Genomic DNA, 19,891 nt, shown 5'->3' on the forward strand with positions numbered 1-19,891 from the left:
AAACTGGGATCCATTTCTACTTTGTGACACTGCTGTTTCTTAAAGTTAACTTTCATGCCTGATGCATTTTACAACACAAATGGAAAATATTTTTAAAATCTGAGAAGATTTGGGTTAACTTGGGTACTGCATGAGGTCATAGTTACATGTCCTTAACTGTAGCTTTTTATTTCATGTTTTGCCTTCAAGTTGACATTGCCTTCAAGTTTTAACATGCCTTTAACATGGCATGTTAAAATGCTTTAGAAGAGAGGTAGGATGCATCTCATCGTCTTCAGAAAAGAAAGCAGGATTGTCTTTATTAATGTCCTCTGTTAAGTTCCACAGCGGGAGTTCCTTCATAAGGATCTTTTTTCCTCAAAGTAACAGAACATCTACCTTTTAAAGTAATGTACTTTAACTGACTTCTGAAAATCACTGCTCTTCGGAGCACTTGAAACCTCCAGCTTAAATTATTACTGAAAGTATATAGATATATACTTAATGTATACACACATGTAAAATCATAGTTTTTTGAAGATGGTCAGGGAACAAATTACTATTTCTTTTGACACAGGAAGCAGAGAACTTAGTTTACAAAGAAAAGTGTTTTGTCACATAATAAATGGTAAAATGGTGGAACTTGTTATTGCAGATATTTGAAGTTTTAAAGTGTAGTAAGTAAAATGAAAGGTCCATCTTGGAGATAGGAAATATGACATGACCTCCAAATTGGAAGTTTATATCAGACTGCTAGGGGTTGGCAGTATATGCCGGTGGAAGGATCAGTTTAAACATGTCACTTCAGGGCATGCTCTAGTGCCCGAGATTGTTGGTTTGTGTCTGTTGGTGGGTGGGTGTGGTGTGCGGTTGTGGGTGTTCGTTTTGTTTTTGTGTTTGGTAGTGTGTTTTGTGTGTGGTTTTTTTTTTTTTTTTTTGGTTGGGTGGACTCGGTGATCTCAAAGGTCCCTTCCAACCAAGAAGATTCTGTGATTCTGTATTTGGAGGGTTTTTTTTTTTTAATGTTGGGTGTTTTTTTTTTTATTTGGTGTGTGGTTGGTTTTTTTATCTGCTGTTGATCAGTGCTGGAGGGACTATAATTGGCTAGATGACTTAAGGCAGACTGATGGTGTAATCTGTGACCTGGTAGTTGACAGGCTATTGCTAAGCATTATAAAATTCTTTTCTTGTAGGAAGATATAAAATATTTCTAGAACACATGTGAATGAGAATATAAATTTTAAACAGTTGTCTGATTTTACAGTTGTAGAGGTAGGATATCTCGTGGTGAGATAGGCGTGAATGACGTTTTAGCTGCTTACATACTTGGTAACTTTGGTGAACTATAGTCATGTGCAGTGAAGCAAGTAAAATTTTGTATAGATGGCAGCTATGCTTTAGCTTCTTAGGAATATAAAGAACAGAACCTATGTTGGGCAGCCTGTAAAGCCCCAATCAGTATTATTTTGTGTATGTTGTTTTTAGAGTGAGTGGCATAATAAGCTGTTAGTTTTCTGAGTAGAGAAACCTGGTTTTCTTTTAAAATGTCACAGACATTGAAAAGGAAAATACTAATTTTACACAGAAATGTGTGTACGCTATCTTAATAGAGCATTTTAAAGATTTCAGTCTGTTTGCTGTTTCTTTTGTGCCACCAGGGGGCATTGGACAACAGTTTGGGTTTTTTTTTTTTGTCTCTCCAGCATCTGATCATCTGCATATTGATTTTCTGTTGTTTTCAGTTCATCTATTTTAAAAGTTTCTAGTATTTGTCTTTAAACTGTTGAGATTCTAGGATGTTTGCCCTACATCTCAATTAGCTTAATCTGAATTTGTTGTCAAAATATATTTTTGTCTTTTGTGGAGCAATAACAGTTTGTCTGTATTGCATTTTAAAACCTGTTAGCATTTTCAGGACGTATCAGTCTAAGAAAAAAACCAAACCAGTGGGTCAGCACTTTACACAGCTCAGAAAATGAAGGGAAAAACTTACCAATAGGTTAAAAAAAAATACTGAAACATATGTTCTGCAGAATTACAAAGTACTTCCATAAAGATAGAATTATAGAAATGCTGATTTAGTAGAACCCAAAAGGCTGATTGGTATCTCTTGGTAAGGGTTTTTTTAATTATTTTTATTTTTATTCTCAAAAGTGAACAGAATTTAAAAGAAAGTACACATCACAGTTTAGAAAGGAGGCTTAATCCTTTGCAAACTGCAGCCTAACTACAGAAGTTGGAATTAACTTAGCATTTGAGGGAAGCACTTTGTGGCTCAAATGGAAAAAAAAAAGACCTCAAGTGATTTATTGTCAAAGGGGAAAAAAAGCATCATGTACAGTTGTTGTTTCTAATATTAATCTATATTACTTAGAAAATAAGTCACTGGTGCCAGGAAAAAGTTTTACTTGTCATTAAAATCATAGAGCACAGAGTAGCTGTCTACTGAATCAATGTTATTTGTGTTGAATGTAATGGATAAATGTAAATGCCTGAATCTGCAGTGGGTTTTGCTGTAATGACAGCTTCTTGAAAAAAACTTAATCATATATTGTATATTTTGGGGTCTAACCACAACTGTAATAACAGGAAGTGACTGGCTTTTTGTTCTCTATCTTTTCTTATTATTGTTAGGTAGAAGCCAGTCTAAGGAAAGAAATAAATTACTGTTAAGGCTAAATGTCCCTAAAAACATGTTAAATAATCTGGCCTTTTGTGATTCTGTAAAAGCTAACACATTCATGCCTGATAAAGCATACCTCAGATCATGTGGAAGGAGCAGCTAGTACATAAGAGGGCAGCAGCATTTCCAGGTATCTTGTTCTGCTATGTCCCCTCTTGTATTCTAGCAATACAGTGATTAGTATTAAATTGCTTTGTGGTATCTGTCTCTCCTTCAAAGTATCTTTGGTAGATACTTTGACTTCTTTCAGTTCACACTGATGTTATTCTATATCCTTCTCTTGTGGTACACACTAGAATCATCTACAAATTCATGTTTGGCAACTGAATAGGACACTCTGACTGAAAGTACTATCAGTTATCTTAATATTTGTAATGGTCCAATTATACAGATTAATTCTATGATCAGGCTGTTAAGGGATATTTTACCCCCATAAAGTGCATTTGTTCGTTTCTCTGTAAATTTCACTGAAAATAAGAAAGTATATATTGAAGTACTATTTTACATGTACAGGAAAAGCCTAAAATGTATATATCCTGTTAATGCCATCATGATGTGACTGCCTTCTAAAAATGGTTTTCTCTTTGATGTTCTGATGTTATGATAAATGAAAAGATCAGATTTTTGCAAATCTGTGAAAGACATGAAAAAAGTTGCAGTTTGCTTAATTGATGCTTGAAACAGTGTGACCTTTTAAGAATATCTTTGTATCACTGATTAGATCTTGTGCTGCAAATTCAAGTTCATAGTGGAAAATTTAATTTTTGATCTTTTCCCTTATCCTGAAAGGAGAAGGTTTCCTATGGTGGTTCAAATTTTTATTACTTAGCCTTTACATGAAATGCAGAGTAAACATTTGATTTTTTTATTTGTGTGTGAACATATACTATTGTGCAATTGCTACACTTTTTTTTAAAATTTTGTCAATAATTGGTCTGAGAAATAATTGACATTTACTTTTTTTTTTTTTTACAGGGCCAGCTTTCAATATTGCAAGAGAAAATAGATCATTTAGAACGCCTGTTAGCAGAAAATAATGAGATTATTTCAAACATACGAGATTCTGTGATCAACCTGAGTGAATCAGTAAAGGATGGCCAAAAAAATGCAGAGGCTATAAACTTCAGTCAAGGATCTGTCTCTGAGCTCTCTCCTTCTGCTTCAGTTTTGCTCTCAGTTGATTCTGAGGATTGTTTGTTTGCTTCAAAAAGTGGAAGTCATGGTTCAGGTGTACAGGTAAGCAGTATGTCATTCATTCTACTGAAGTGCTAGGTGTCATTACCTTTTAATTCTGAAAATGTCTAATCACTGGTAAAAACTTGGTTCTAAGACATAATAGAATTTTTCAGGTCACTGTTGTGTTATGAAACTGTTCCTTTTTGCCTTTCTTAAACTGTCTAGAAATTGATTAGTGATTGTGAAGAGCTAACATTTCAGAAAGCTGGAAAGTTCTTAAAAACGCTAAACAGAACCCAGGGTTTTTAAACAGTTATACTCAGGTTATTGTCCCATACTATCAGAAGCTCTTTGGAAAGAATTTATTTGAGAGTCTCTTTTGGTTTCCCCAAATTGTTCTAAAATTGTTGACAAATAAACTGGATAATAAAGTGGATAGTCTTGGTTTAGAATCATAGAATCGTAGAATCATCTGGGCCGGAAGAGACCTTCAAAGGTCATCTAGTCTGACCCCCCCCGCAGTCAGCGGGGACACCTCCAACTAGAGCAGGTTGCCCAGGGCCTCGTTGAGTCTCACCTTGAATGTCTCCAGGGAAGGGGCCTCAACCACCTCCCCTGGCAACCTATTCCAGTGCTCCACCACCCTCATGGTAAAAAACTTATTCCTAATGTCTAATCTAAATCTGCTTTTTTCCAGTTTAAAGCCATTACCCCTTGTTCTGTCCTGCCGGCCTTTGTAAACAGACTGTCTCCAGCCTTCCTGTAGGCCCCCCTCAGGTATTGGAAGGCCGCTATTAGGTCTCCCCGGAGCCTCCTCTTCTCCAGGCTGAACAACCCCAGCTCCCTCAGCCTGTCCTCGTAGCAGAGGTGCTCCAACCCCCTGATCATTTTGGTGGCCTTCCTGGACCCGCTCCATCAGATCCATGTCCTTCTTATATTGAGGGCTCCAGACCTGCACACAGTACTCCAGGTGAGGTCTCACCAGAGCAGTGTAAAGTGGCAGAATCACCTCTCTGGATCTGCTGGCAACACTTCTTTTGATGCAGCCCAGGATGTGATTGGCCTTCTGGGCTGCAAGTGCACACTGCCTGCTCATGTCCAGCTTTTCATCCATCAGCACCCCCAAGTCCCTTTCCTCAGGGCTGCTTTCTAATACCTCATCCCCTAGTCTGTACTGATAGCGAGGATTGTTTCAGCCCAGGTGCATAACTCTGCACTTGCTCTTGCTGAACCTCATGAGGTTTACTTGAGCCCACCTCTCCAGCCTGTCCAGGTCCCGGATGACCTCCCGTCCCTCTGGTGTATCGACAAGACTACACAGCTTGGTGTCGTCTGCAAACTTGCTGATGGTGGACTCCACCCCTCTGTCTATATTGTTGATAAAAATGTTGAACAGTACCGGTCCCAGCACAGGCCCTTGAGGGACACCACTTGTCACTGCTCTCCATCTGGACTTAAAGCCATTGAGTACTACCCTCTGGATGTGACCATCCAGCCAATTCCTTATCCACTGAACAGTCCACCCATCAAATCCATATCTCTCCAGTTTGGCGAGCAGGATGTCACGGGGGACTGTGTCAAAGGCCTTACAGAAGTCCAGATAGATCACATCCATAGGTCGTCCCTTATCTGATGACATAGTCACTCCATCATAGAAGGCCACTAGGTTAGTCAGGCAGGACCTGCCCCTAGTAAAGCCATGTTGGCTGTCATGAATCATCCCCCTGTCCTCCATGTGCCCAAGCATGGCGTCCAGAAGGATCTGTTCCATGATCTTCCCAGGCACAGAGGTGAGGCTGACAGGTCGGTAGTTCCCAGGGTCCTCCTTTCTACCCTTTTTAAAAATGGGTGTGATGTTTCCTTTCTTCCAGTCTGCAGGGACTTCACCTGACTGCCATGACTTTTCAAATATCATGGAAAGTGGCTTTGCAACTTCATCAGCCAGTTCCTTCAGGACTCTGGGATGGATTTCATCAGGTCCCACGGACTTGTATATCTTCAGATTCCTTAGGTGATCACGTACCATGTCTTCAGTTATAGTGGGATGGACTTTGTCACTTGGGTCCTCAACTTGTGGGCCATCAACACAAGAGCTAGGAGGAGAGGGGTTGCCAGTGAAGACTGAGGCAAAAAAATTATTGAGAACTTCCGCCTTTTCCTCCTCTGTTGATACAAGTTCCCCACTGCTGCTCTTTCGGGGGGGTACATTTTCTTTAACCTTCCTTTTCTGGTTAATGTACCTGTAGAAGTCTTTCTTGTTTTTCTTTACGTCCCTTGCCAAGTTCAATTCTAGCTGTGCCTTGGCCTTCCTGACCTCATCCCTACACAGCTGGGCAACATCCCTATACTCTTCCCAGGTTGCCTGTCCCTTCTTCCATTTCCTGTGTAGCCCCATCTTGCCCAGGTTTTACATTTTGTATGTAAACATTAGGGGTATATGTGTAGATGGGTCTTGATAGAGAGGTAAAGAATGTTCAAGAACCAATAGTTAAAAAAAAAATCTCAGGTACTGTGTTCCATTTTGAATGCCATTTCTGTATTTCAGCTTCTTGTGTGTCTCCAGTTTGTATAGGAACTCTGGTCAAAAAGGAGGAACATATAGCATGTTGACTGGTTGGCATGAACTGGGGAGGTTGAAGTTTTTAAAGTCAAACACTTCAAGTTGAATTTATTTAGCTTTCTGGTGATGCTTGTGCGTTCATGGACTCTTATACATTCAGTTTTAATGGAGTGTTTCGGGAGCGCTGAGAATACTGTGTGAAGTTTGTGATCTGTACTGTTTTTGGGAGTCTTGTGGGAATACTATAAATATTCGTAGTACTCTGCAGCAAAGATTAAATTTTGAAGTCCAGCTTTCTCATTCTAGAAGTGAAAGCATTTCTATTGCCGAAGAAAGACAGTGGACTTAAGATGAATAAGTACACATACTAGAACAATTGTAACCTCTGATATATCATTCATAATGCTCTTAAGCTCTTCAGGGGTAGGCTCCACCTTAATATATATTTTACAGATAAAGTAGGGTTTTTTTAAAGGCAACATCTGAGTGTTTGTGTTTCTAATTTACTTTTAAGACTTCTGTGCAGAAAAGTAAAGCATGTGGACCTATGATTACATGTTTTCAAGTTACTGGATTGTTAACAGGTTATTCCTTGTACACTCTATTACTGTATTAAGTGATGTGCTCTAGAAATAAATTACAGTAAATGTGAATTGTGAATTTTGAGGTAAAATGTGTTGGTTTAAATTCTTGGACATGTTAACTGTTGTGAATGGAAAGTAAAATGTTTGTTTAAACTGTTCTCATGTTTTGCTTCACATTTGCAGAATATCAGAACATGTACCTTCCTACTGAATGGTAGGCTGTAGTAGCTGAACTGCTTTTTGATAATTTTCTTTACTTCTAAGGTTATATGCATATACTAAAGTAACAAATATACCAGGGAATATTCTTAATACTGCTCTACTACTCACACTTCTTTCCTTGCCTTGCACAGGGAGGGACGGCTCTAATGTTCTTCATGTCATTGCATTAGTACCTTGTACGCAGCAGGTTATCCACCATTGTCATTAAGTCACTTTAATACTGATTCTGTGTATACAGTTTCTCATTCTGTGAGTCTGACCCACGTTTCAGTTATGGAATCTAAGACCTTGACTTTAGCAGAATTCCCGTAACACTGCATTCAGAAGTTGATCTAAATTACTATATTTGAGTGTGGCTTTACAACTTAATAATTTGCCAAGCCTGATGTATTCTGCAAGCTCAGTTAATTTATTTTCCTCTAGATTTTTTTTATAGAAACAGAGAAATTCTGAGTAGGTTATTTGGAGCATTTTTTTCTTAATTATATTTTAAATTCTAAAGCAGCTTGTAAGCATTAATTACCTGCTGTTCATAAACATTAACTTAAACCTACAGATTTAGACCTTAATTTTGCCATGCTTTGTCTTTTAAGTGGATGTATGAAAATGAAACAACAAACTAGGAGGAAGTAAGAGCTCATATAGGTGAGACATAGTGTTTGGATAAAAATCACTTTAGAGAATGAAGGCAAAAGAGGCTTCACTGAATAAATTATGGGAGCTCATTATAGTCTCCTGTAATAGAGAAACCATTATGAGAATGCATTCAAAAATGGATTAAAAACCTTTGTGATATTTCAGTAAGAAATATTACTAGAACTTGCTACTCTGAGAGATGTATTTTCTTCGCATAAATGAGACAAAACAAGTTACTAATAGCACGAGACTTAAAAGATTCTTGGATAGGAGAGCTAAAGGATTTTTTTTTCATGAAGGCATTGTAAATCAAGAAATTGTGTACTTAAGGTAATGTGCATGTACCACAAGTACATTTCTTATTTGTGGTGTTGATAAATAGATAGAAAACTGTAGTAAGGCTGGCCACTGAAAATAACACTGAATTGAGAATTGATATAATTCAAATTAGAAGAGTAACGTGTACTTTTTTCAAAAGCTAGAAGTGAAGCTAGATAAGAAAACCAACAAAATGAGAACCTTGGATTAAATGTTTTTATGACCTGACGCTTTTTTAGGTCAGTAATTCAAGAAGTATCTGCAATTTGTGCTCGAAGATGATGGAATTCTCAACAGCCATCATGCTGAGCTGAAAGGTCTTCTAACTAATGCAGTGAGGGGTCTCCTTTCTTGTCCCTTTCAACTACTGAAAGATCTAACATTGTGCTTAGTAATGTTACTCCTTTTAAAAATGAGTCATGAATCACTCTTTGAAAAGGTGGCCTGAAAAGGCACAGACTATGCTTTTATTTCCTCTGTGTGGTAGTTTAGTATTCGCTGGGGTAAACGTTGTGATGTTTGCCCAAGACTTGCAGTAGTTAAAAAGTTTGAGTCCTTGGTATATGGAAAGAATAAGCCCATATAGAGGAGAAAAAGACAACTGATAAGTTTTTAAATATTTTAATTGGAAAGCTTGTAACAACAAGTCTGAAGCAGCTGTAAACAGGCAGCATCCATTTTGAATTTCTGGTTTTTTACTGTTTTTATGAAGTCCTTGCTTAGTATATCAGTATTTTGTACTTAAGAATGAAATTACAATATGTCCAGGAAATACTTGTCTTTAACCTTTTTTGCTCCCTACTGACTATGTACTTGGAACTTATTCTTCACTTGCAGTTGTGTAACTTGGTCAAGTGATGATGCAATTTGTAGTTAATCCTTTGCACAATTCTTACTGAAGGTGGTGTTATGTGAAAGACAAAAATGACTTAACATCTGTCTTCTGGAAGTCTTGGCATAAGTGCAGTGATTTCAGCCTGATACGTCTTCACTTTATTCCAGTGGAAGTTTTTGAGTCCTGATTTTTTTTTCTTGGCTTTTATTTTTTTTAACTGCTTCTGACTAACATTTGAGTCATGGAATGATTGAATGGTTGAGGTTGGGAGGGACCTCTAGAGGTCGTCTGGTCCGACCCCCTGCTGAAGCAGGGTAAGCTAGAGCTGGTTGCCCAGAACCATGTCCAGATGGTTTTTGAGTATCTCCAAGGATAGAGATTATACAACCTCTCTGGGCAACCTGAGCCAGTGCTCTGTCACCTTCACAGGCAAAAAGTGTTTCCTGATGTTCAGGAGGAACTTTCTGTGTTTTAGTTCGTGCCTATTGCCTCTTGTCATGGGGCACCACTGAAAAGAACCTGACTCCTCCTTCTCTGCGCTCTTCCTTCAGGTATTTGTATGCATTGATAAGATCCCCCCAAACCTCTCTAGGCTAAACAGTAAACAGGTCTCTCAGCCTTTCCTCGTAGAAGAGCTGCTCCAGTCCCTCGTCATCTTAGTGGCCCTTTGCTGGACTCTTTCCAGTGTGTCCATGTCTCTCTACTGGGGAGCTCGGAACTGTACACAGTACTCCAGGTGTGGCCTCACCAGTGCTGAGTAGAGGGGGAAGGGTCACCTCCCTTGACCTGCTGGCAACACTTCCTTAATACAGTCTAGGATGCTATTGGCCTCCTTTGCTGCAAGGGCACACTGCTGTCTTGCATTCAATTTGGTGTTCACCAGGATCCCCAGGTCATTTTCTGCAAAGCTGCTTTCCAGCTGGGCTACCTGTAGCATGTACTGGTGGCTGGGGTTGTTCCTCCCCAGGTGCAGGACTTCGCACATCCTCTTGTTGAACTGCAGGAGGTTCCTGTCAGCCCATTTCTCCAGCCTGTTGAGATCCCTCTGGATGGCAGCATGATCTTCTGGTCTGTCAGCCACTCCTCCCAGTTAGGTGCCCACTGCAGATTTGCTGAGGGAGCACTCTGCTCCATCATCCAAATCATTAATGAAGATGTTGAGCAGGATTGGACCCAGTAGTGACCCCCGAGTACACCACTGGTTACTGGCCTCCAGCTAGACTTCATGCCATTCATTGATCATCTCACTGCTCATCCAGCCCATAATCTGCAGCTTTTCTGTGAGGATGTTACAGGAGGCAGTGCCAAAAGCCTTGCAGCAGTTGAGGTAGACAATATCCACAGCTGTTTCCTCATCTAGCAGGTCAGTCATTTCATTGTAGAAGTTTCTCAAGTTGGTCAAGCATGATTTGTCCTTGGTGAGTCCGTTGGCTGCTCCTGTTGACTTTCTTGTCTTTCATGTGCCTGGAAATGGTTTCCAGGATTAGCTGCTCCATCATGTTCCCAGGGATCAAGGTGAGGCTGAGCAGCCTATAGTTAGTTCTCTGGGTTCTCCTTCTTGCTATTCTTGAAGATAGGAGTGATGTTGCTTTCCTCCAGTCCTTGGGTACTTCTCCTAACAACCATGAGTGTTCAGTGGTTCCTGTGACATCAGCCAGCTCCCTCTGTACTTGTGGGTGCATCCCACCAGGGCCCGTGGACTTGTTTATGTCTAGTTTGTTTAAGAATTCTCTGACCTATCTGTTTTCCACCAAGGGCACATCTTCCGTACTCCAGACTTTTCCCCTGTTCTCTGGAATTCATGAAGGCCAGTCTTGCTAGCAGACTGAGGCAAAGAAGATATGCAGTACCTCAGTCCTTTTCATGTCCTATGTCACCATGCCCCCTGTCTCATTCAGCAGCAGGCCCTAGCCTTCCTTTTGTTACATATGTACTTACAGAAGCCCTTCCTGTTGCCCCTGGCATTCCTGGCTGGATTCAATTCCATTTGGACTTAAGCTTTCCTAACTTCATCTCTGGATGCTAGGACAATGTTTCTGTAATCCTCCCATGCCTCCCACTTCTCTCTGCTTCTGTCCTCTGTATGCTTCCTTTTTGTGTTTGAGTTTTGCCAGGAGTAAATTGTTCATCCATGCAGGCCTCCTGGCATTTTTGCCTGACTTCCTGCTTTTTGGTGTGGACTTCTCTTGAGCTTGGGTGAGGTGATCCTTGAATATTAACCAGTTTTCTTGGGCCCCTTTTCCCTCTAGGGTCTTACCTTGTGGGATTGTGCCAAGAAAAGTGGACAGAGTCTGTGGCCCTGAAGTCCAATAATGTGGTCTTTGGCTTTTTGCCTTCCTCTCAGGGTCCAGAATTCTACTCTCTCATGGTAACTGCAGCCAAGGCTACCTTTGACCTTCACAGCCCCAACAAGCCCCTCATCGCTGGCAAGTATGATGTCCAACAAAGCACCTGTCCTCACTGGCTTCTCTGTCACCTGGGCTAGGAATTTGTTATTGATGCACTCCAGGAACCTCTTGGATTGCTTATGTAATGTTGTCCCTCCAACACATAACAAAGTGGTTGAAGTTGCCCATGAGGACCAGGTTCTGCAAATATGAGGCTGCTACTGTTTGTCTCTGGAGGGCTTTGTCCACTTGTTATTCCTAGTCAGGTGGCCATCCACTACCATGTCACCCATATTGGTCTACTTTTTAGTCCTTGCCCATAAGCTCTTGGTTGGCTTCTCATCCATCTGCAGGCAGAGATCCATGCACACCAGCTGCTTTCTTGTATTGTGGCCAACTCTCCCTCCTTGTCTTCCTGCCCTGTCTTTCCTCAAGATCTTGACTCTTGTATCCCTCCATTTACAGTCATTAGTCATCCCACCATGTCTGCATGATCCTGACAAAATCATAGGCTTATAAGTGCACATAGATCTCTAGCTCATGTTTATTCCCCATGGTGTGTGTGTGTTAGTGTACTTCAGAAAGGCACCCCAGCATGCTGATTTCCCAGAAGAGGTTTTGGGGTTTTCTCTGTAATTGTGCCTTATTGGCACTTCCTTACTTACATGCAAACGCTGGAGGTGACCCTGCTTAAGCCCTGTTTAACTGATATTTTTTTTCTTTTTTTTTAATTATTTTTTTTAAAATCCTTTCATGTCACCTCGCTCTTGTCCATCACTCCCTCACAGGCTTGATGTTAACTCTGTTCCTCTGGCTTTATTCCTAGCTAAAAGCTCTCCTTAACAGGTCAGCCATCCTCCTGACAGAAATACATTTGCCCTTTTGCTTCCACTTACTGAGTTGGATCTTTTCTCTCCTGAGCAGATATTGATCTACAAACAGGGTCCCATGGTCATAGAACCCCAAAACCTGTTGCCAACACCAGCTCTGAGGTCAATTATTACCTGTACTATTGGTGTCCTCCTTTCACACTCTTACCCCTCAGTGGTGGAATTGAAGAGGACACCCTGTGGGCCTCCATGACCTCGATTACTACTCCCAGAGTTCTGTGGTCACTTTTGATGCAGTCTGGGTTGCCACTGGCAGTGTCATTGGTACCCACATGGAAAAACAGCAAGGGGTGGCAGTTAGCAAGTTTTACAAGCTTTGATAGTTCCTCTAGAACATCCCACATCTGGGCCCCTGGCAGGCAGTAAACCTCTCTAGAAGATGTGTCAGGTCATTGAGCTAGTTATATCAGAACACTGTTTCTTCATGGTGAGGGTGACAGAGCTGTGGAACAGGCTGCCCAGGGAGGTTGTGGAGTCCCCTTCTTTGGAGATTTTCAAGACCCGCCTGGATGCAGTCCCGAGTAACATGCTGTAACATGCTTTAGGCAATCCTGCTTCGGCAGGGGAGTTGGACTACATGATCTCTATGGTCCCTTCCAACTCTAAAAATTCAGTGAAATTCAGATTAAGATTCCAAGTTCTATTTCCTGAATTGCAGTCTCCAGCTCTTGAGCTCATAATCATGGGAGCATGGTTTGAGATAACTGTAATGTAATAGATGTTAGGGAAAAAAGTATGTATGTCATGGACTGTAAAAATTGGTGTCTTGCAGACTGCAGAAAGTTGCTTGTGAAATTCAGGCTCCATGCAGGGGAAAAACTCTTTTGACATTTCAAACTTGAAAACATATTTGTTTAAAAAGCAACGATTTCTGAATTTGCCTACATTCCTAAGAGTTTACCAGTCTTAAGATAACACATTGGTAACTGGCAAATTTATAGAGTATGCACTCACTTCATTGTCTACAGCAGGTTGCTTGCATTTTACAGAAAAAATTGCATTTCCTCAAAATCAAGTGTTAGAAAAGCAAGAAGGTATGGCATTACACTAATTTCATTGCAACCTTTATTTGGTCCCTTCAAGCTGGCCTTACAGAATGCATATATCTGCAAGTATTGCACCTGTATTTTCCATTAAGCAATGTTGTCCAAAGGTGGAAGCAATCCTGGTGGAGCAGTGGTGTGACAAGATGATCTTATACAGACCATAGATATCTTAGTGCGTGGACATTGTAGGCCTGACTAATGCTCTGCTAGTTGTAGCATTAGTGTCTTGTATTCCCATCTACCATTACTTACTTCTCTTTGTACCTTAAGCTAAAGGCTTGTGGTGGGTTGGCCTTGGCTGGCTGCCAGATGCCAACCTGACCAAGGTCAATCCACTGTAGTCCTTTTTGGCATCTGACCTGGGGCTGGAAGAATGAGAGATAAGGACAGTAATTGGGAGTGGTAATGGCCAAAACTTGGATTGGACATTGCCAGAGTGAAGTAGCAGTGGGGGTTCTTTTGTTGTTGTAATGAGGTGAAGAGACAAGGAGTGGTTATATCATATGTATAAAACTTCCACTTTTTCAGTGTGATGTTATTTTGATTTTAGTGTGGGAATTTTTTTTGTAGATGTAAATGAGGTTTGTGGAAGGTGTGTGATGAATGTCTATTTTGTTGACTGTTCTTAAATACGCGTTTCACAAAGGTGATGGTGGAATGTACGGGGTGCAGGTGCCCAGGTGTTGGCAGTGGGGGTCTCCATGGGTGGTGTCTCTGAGGAGAGGCCAGTGCTGCCCCATGCCCAACACAGCTGTTTCAGCCAGGTACAAAGTAGACATGCTGCAAGATGTAGCCAAGCCTTTCATCAGCAAGGGTAAGTGGCACCTCTGGGAGAATGTGTTTTAAGAAAAGGGAAAAAGCTGCATTGAAGTGAGGTATAAGGAAAAAAAGTGGGAGAAACGACCCTGTGAACACCAAGGTCATTGAAGAAGGAAGGGGAGAAGGTGCTTCAGCCACTGGAGCAGGTGGGGGAGACCACCATGGAGCAAGTATTTGTAGCCCTTGGAGGACCCCATGCTGGAGCAGGTAGGTATTTTCAGAAGGAACAGTGTCTGTGGGGACACTTGAGCTCAAGTGTGCTTGAGCAGTTCGTGAAGGACTGTAGCTTGTGGAAGGGACCCCATGCTGGAGCAGAAAAAAAAGTGTGAGGAGGAAGGAGTGACGGAGAGGAACCGTTATGGACTGCCTGCAGCTCCTATACCGCTGCCCCAGTTTGGGTAGGGGGACATTGAGGAGTTGGGAATGAAGGACTGAAGTTGAACTGGGCTAGAAGAGAAATGGGCAAAAGGCATTTTAGTTTTGTTTCTCATGAACCAGCTCTTTTAATTGGCAATAAATTAATTTAATGTTCCCAAGTCAGATCTGTTTTGTCTGTGATGGTAATTTGTAAGTGATCTCTCTGTTTTTATCTTGACTGATGAGCTTTTCATCTTATTTCTCACCCTGTCCTGTTGGAAGAGGGAGAATGAGAGAGCAGCTGTGTAGGGTTTGGCAGCCAGGCAGGGTCAACCCGTTACAAGGTCTTAACTTCTTTAGTCAAATGTTTGTTTCAGATGTCTGTAAAGTTTCCTAGCAGAACAGAAACCAGCTTACCACTGGAGTTTTAACTCTTGTGGTGTTCATGTAGTAAATGACTCCTGTAGACTATTTTTGTGCAAGTGAAATGTTTGTTGAAGGAAGTTTGTTAAATGTACAGTTATATTCTAACATGGGATTAGAACTAAATTGAAGTTTAGTTTAAGTGTTTTAAACTCTGTTGGCAGTAAAAGGCTTTTCCAGATGATAGTCCATGTTCATAAAGTTTGCCTTCTTTTCTAAAAGCTGACCAGAGCACTACAAAAGAGAAAAAAAAAAAGAAAAGTTGGATATGGTAACTTTGGTCTAAACTTGGGTTAGAAAATTCTCTTTGAAGCTATCTGGTTGTTTCTAATTTCACAGGAACTTGTTAAAGTAACTCTAGAGTTGATTTATTCATGTGTAACCTTCTTATTTGCATTGATGAGTGAACTATATCCTTACTTGTATAACTTACTGGGCAACAGTAAACATATAAGTAGCTTTGTTATAGCAATTGGCTATAGTGCTGGACATTTGTCCTTGATGCTTTGTTTCCATTTCCTTTTTTGAGTTTGACTTTGTCATCAATCTCTCGCATTTTGTCCTCCTTCTTACTGATTGCTTAGTTTGTCCTCTTCATCTTCTGCATTCCCCTATTTAGCGTATTGTGCTATTCAGTATAATCATCTCCCTGCCCTCCTGCTCCAATGCTGTTGTGAGCTTTCACAATTTTTGTGACTTAAACAGTAGGAATAAGAGCCTTATCTAATGAATTTCAGTTTCCTTAGAACAGGGCCTGCCAAAACATTCCTCTTCCTGCCAGATGAGTCTTGGGTGTTGTAGTGTGACTTGAAACTGTCATTTGTCAGTTTTCTATTCGACACTTGGTCTCTCCCTGTGTAATGAACAAGGTGATCTGTTTTTGATGAAAACAGCTTTGGGTTTTAATAGCAGAACTGTTTTTGTGAATTCATGTTTTATATTCCTTTTACTTTTTTTTTCAGATGTTGGATGTCTATGACATACTTCCTTTCGATAATCCAGATGGTGGTGTGTGGAAGCAAGGATTCGATATCACATACAATGAAAATGAATGGGACAGTGAACCGCTTCAAGTTTTTGTTGTGCCTCACTCACATAATGACCCAGGTAATATTTTAACTGTATTGATTTGAGTACCTACGGGCTTTTGAATTAAGAAATGTATTGCCATTTCTGTTAAGATTTGGTTTAGTTTTTTTAATATTTTAGATTTAAGTCTAGCAAGCGGTTAAGCAGGTGTGTAATTCAAGTGCCATTGACTGAATGACAACTGTTATGATAGAAGATGTACATGTACTTATTTATATACTAGGAGTAGAACTTCAGTATTGAAGTTGGAAGTTAATAGGGGTTTTCTGTGTTCATCCTGGTGGTAACCCAGTCAGTCTATTCATTGCTGCATTAAATATGGCCTGTTCTTATTTTGACTTTTTGGACTGTCATAGATATTTAACTCTCAGCCTGTGCTTTTTGGAGGATGTGACAATGGCAAATCTGGGGTTTTTGACTGGAACACTTTCTTTACTGTTTTGTGTATATCCCTACCCCCAGCCTACAGTGGGATAATATAAAGTCTGGATTTAAACTGAAACCTAGGTATGCTTATATAATTTCACTTCTTCCTCCCGAGTGGATGTTTACTGTAGAATAATTAAAATGAAGAAGTGTCACTTCATTTGAAATGACACCAAAAAGCAGTGAATTATACTGTTATAGTATACGCCTGGTACATATACACAGACTATGAGAAGGTGGTGAAGCTGCTTGTTACTGTGGAAAGCTAAAAGTTCAGTGATTTTAAACTTTACTGCTGTGTATCTCTCTAACAGTTTAATTTGTTGTTTGAAATACTGTGGATCTGAGTGAAGTAAGATATGGGAGTTTCAATATAACTGACTTTTATTCTCGCATATCTAGTGTTTTCAAAGAAAACAAATGCTGGAATTTGGAGGGACTGTATTGTCCAGTTATATCGAAGTATGTATATAGTAAAAATATTCAGATAAAATAGTCACAGTATAAACTTTGATCTGCCTTTTTGCAGAACTGTCTTTAAATGTGTGTCTGTTTATTTCTTCTCTGGTTGTTTTCCTGGAGACTTTCCTAGAAAGAAGCCACAAAGTTATTTGTTGGCTCAGCTGGTCAATAGCACAGGCCATCAATATCAGGTTATGTTGGAGGAGGCTTTATCAGAGCCTCCAGGTTTTTAGATATGTGTCTTTTGGGGCTAGCAGACTGAATAGCTTTGTATTGTTCCTATGAGAAGTGTCCCCAAAATAGTGGAATTGTTGGGAAGACGGACACATCTCTTAAAAGCCTCCTAATGAGGATGGCAAGTTACTAAGCTCACTCAGTGAGGAATGCCTTGAGCTTCGCTACATATTTGCCAAGACTCTTGAAATATTATACCTTCTTTTGGAAAGTAAGAGGGTAACAAAAGGGTTGTCTCTAGGACCAGAGACTCTCTCTATGTATATATAGCATTCTTCTCTGTCAGACTTGGGTTCTTAGTTTGTGTGTGAAAAAACCCAACTGAACAACAAAAACTTAACAAAACAACTCACCCCAAAAAACCTCAAACGAATGAAAGCCCCTAACAAACACCCCCCAACCACAAAACAAACAAAAAATCAGAAGCCCCAAATAAAAAACAACCACACCACCAAAACAAAGAAACAACCAAAAAACTAATCCAAACCTCCCCACCCTTCCACCCCCACGAAACAAAATTTTCTTAAACTTCTAAGACGGGTAAAGGATAGATACTGCTTTACAACCAGAGGTAGCCTCACCAGCTTGCTATTCCTGTTTATTTTTCTGTGTTATCAATCATAGAATTTCTTGTACTTTTCCAGTAGGATTTTTTTACTTACCCAGAAAGCACGTTTGTGATATGTCTGTCTATTCCTTAATTTTACATCTGAATGGTATCTCTTGATATACTTGAGAGCTCCATTTAATGAAGTTTAATCTGATTCTGTCTTGCCCTCTCCAAACATAGGGGTGTGGGCCATAATGAACTTGGCTTCACAGATGGATTTTTACTAGCATTCAGATACCTATCTTTGAGAGAGTTGCTCATTAAATCTATAGTAAGGTACTTGTTCTTCCAGCTCTCTGAAAGAAGTCCTCTCTATGACTGCCTTTTCAATAATAAGGTCTGAAGAAATCTGTGAAGTTATGAGAGCTGTCTCTCATCTTTCTGGTAAAACTTTTTTCCTGCATAGGTTATTCCTAAGGACTTGTCTGAAGTCTTAATGATGTTGTCATTCACCTTTAATAGCTGACTTTCTTACTCGTGTCTAGTTTTGGTTCCTAAGGTCTTCCTCTTTGGTACCTAGTTTTTCATGCCTTTACTGTAAAAATATATGTCCTTCCTCCAGCAGCAACTAAAATCAAGAAATCTGTGTCTCCTTGTGCATGCAATCTAAATATCTCCTAGCTTGTTCAGGCTCCTCAGTTGATATCAAGAAGAGTTAAACTGAGATATAATCCTGGTGTGAACTGTTCCATCACCAGAGGTGATCAAGCTGACCGGTTATTGTTTGCTTTTACAAAGAGCGTTATCATAGAAATCTCCTGACTTGGTACTGCTTTTTGTAAGGACATTTCTGTGGAATTGTCTGCAGTATGAAACTGCATATTAATAAGCACTTAAAAGAAGGAGAATTTATCTGTAACAGAGATCTGAAATCTTTTGTATAGCTAATGGTTACGTTATTTCTTTCACATAGAGGATTAAAAGGCATAGTGCAAAGGAAATGCCTTCTGGCAAAAAAAGCTTAAGGCATAATGAACCTATAGTGTGACAATGTACGTGAAAAATATTTGCCAAGGAATGGGGTCAGTGAAGATATAACTCTATTAGCTGCAGAAGCTTTAAATTCTCATTACATTATATGTTTTCTTATCTGAGGCTACTTTAACTTTTCACATAACCAGTTATGCTAGTGAGAATCTGTAGCTAAAAGGCAAAGAAACTGCCTTGAAACAGAATCAGTAGTGAAGGGGGTAGTCTTAAGTTCCAAGTTCTGTTTTGGGGGATAACTTATGCGCTCTGAAACACTTTATGTTGCTAAATTCTGTTAAATCTGAGTTAATTGTTTCTGTGTGAATTCAACCAGGACCCACAAACTTGGGGTGTCTGTGCTTCTCCCTTCAGTAGCTAATATATTTACCTGTTATTGGGAAATCAGATATGAGGATGGGTACCCTTCACACTTTTGATTAGTGGCAGGCATAGCTGTCTTTTAGTTGCTGGCAGTTGAAGAAGAATTGAGCATCACAAGTAGCATGTCTGCTTTGGGGGGAACTCACCCAGTGCAGATTAATCTCAAGCCATAGAGAGATGTTTGATTTAAAATAGCTGTGTTGTGGAGGTTATAGCTGTCGCAGATGGGTGGCATTTCTTTCTGGAGCAGATTGATGAGCAATCGTATAACCTGCTGTGCTGGCAAAGCTCTTACGTGAGCTCTCATGTGCTTCAACTGCAGTTCCATGTGACTGCCTGAAGTTGGATTAGGCAGCTGAACTCCAGAGGGGAGAACCCTGCTCAGGGACAGTAGTATTGTCAACCAACACAACTGGACTTGAAAGAAGATGTTCAGATATGACCCAAGGGGTCGAAAGACACCTTTAGCGTTTTTTGCTCTGTTGGCAGTGATGATTTTGCTAATGTCTTCTCATAAAATTATTTAAGAATTGAGACTTGAGAGCTTTGTAATATATGCGTGTACCAGCTCAGAGTATTTTACTGCTGAATGTAGTTGTTTCAGGCCTAGTATAAGCAGTACTTAAGTGGAATTGAAAGAGACTACAATAGATTTTCCACTAGCCCCTTTGCCTGACCACCCCTAATTTCTGCCTAAGTAAAAATGTATGTGAAAGTGTATGTGCACATAGGTCTAAATACTACTTTTTAACACTCCTTAATTATCTGTGGCATCGGTAACTTTACCTTACTTGCACTTATGTTA

General features: G+C 40.1%; 1 protein-coding gene across 1 annotated transcript in view; it reads left to right on the forward strand.

Annotated features, from left to right (window-relative positions):
- The window catches only part of MAN2A1 (mannosidase alpha class 2A member 1), a 123,994-nt gene that overhangs the window by 9,189 nt on the left and 94,914 nt on the right, over positions 1 to 19,891 (forward strand). The window contains exons 2-3 of the mRNA XM_074166030.1: positions 3,638 to 3,898; positions 15,878 to 16,022. Of these exons, the coding sequence (XP_074022131.1) occupies positions 3,638 to 3,898; positions 15,878 to 16,022 (406 nt within the window). The remainder of the gene's footprint in view (positions 1 to 3,637; positions 3,899 to 15,877; positions 16,023 to 19,891) is intronic.

This window comes from Numenius arquata, chromosome Z, assembly GCF_964106895.1.
Source record: "Numenius arquata chromosome Z, bNumArq3.hap1.1, whole genome shotgun sequence".
In the NCBI taxonomy this organism is placed as follows: Eukaryota; Metazoa; Chordata; class Aves; order Charadriiformes; family Scolopacidae; genus Numenius; species Numenius arquata.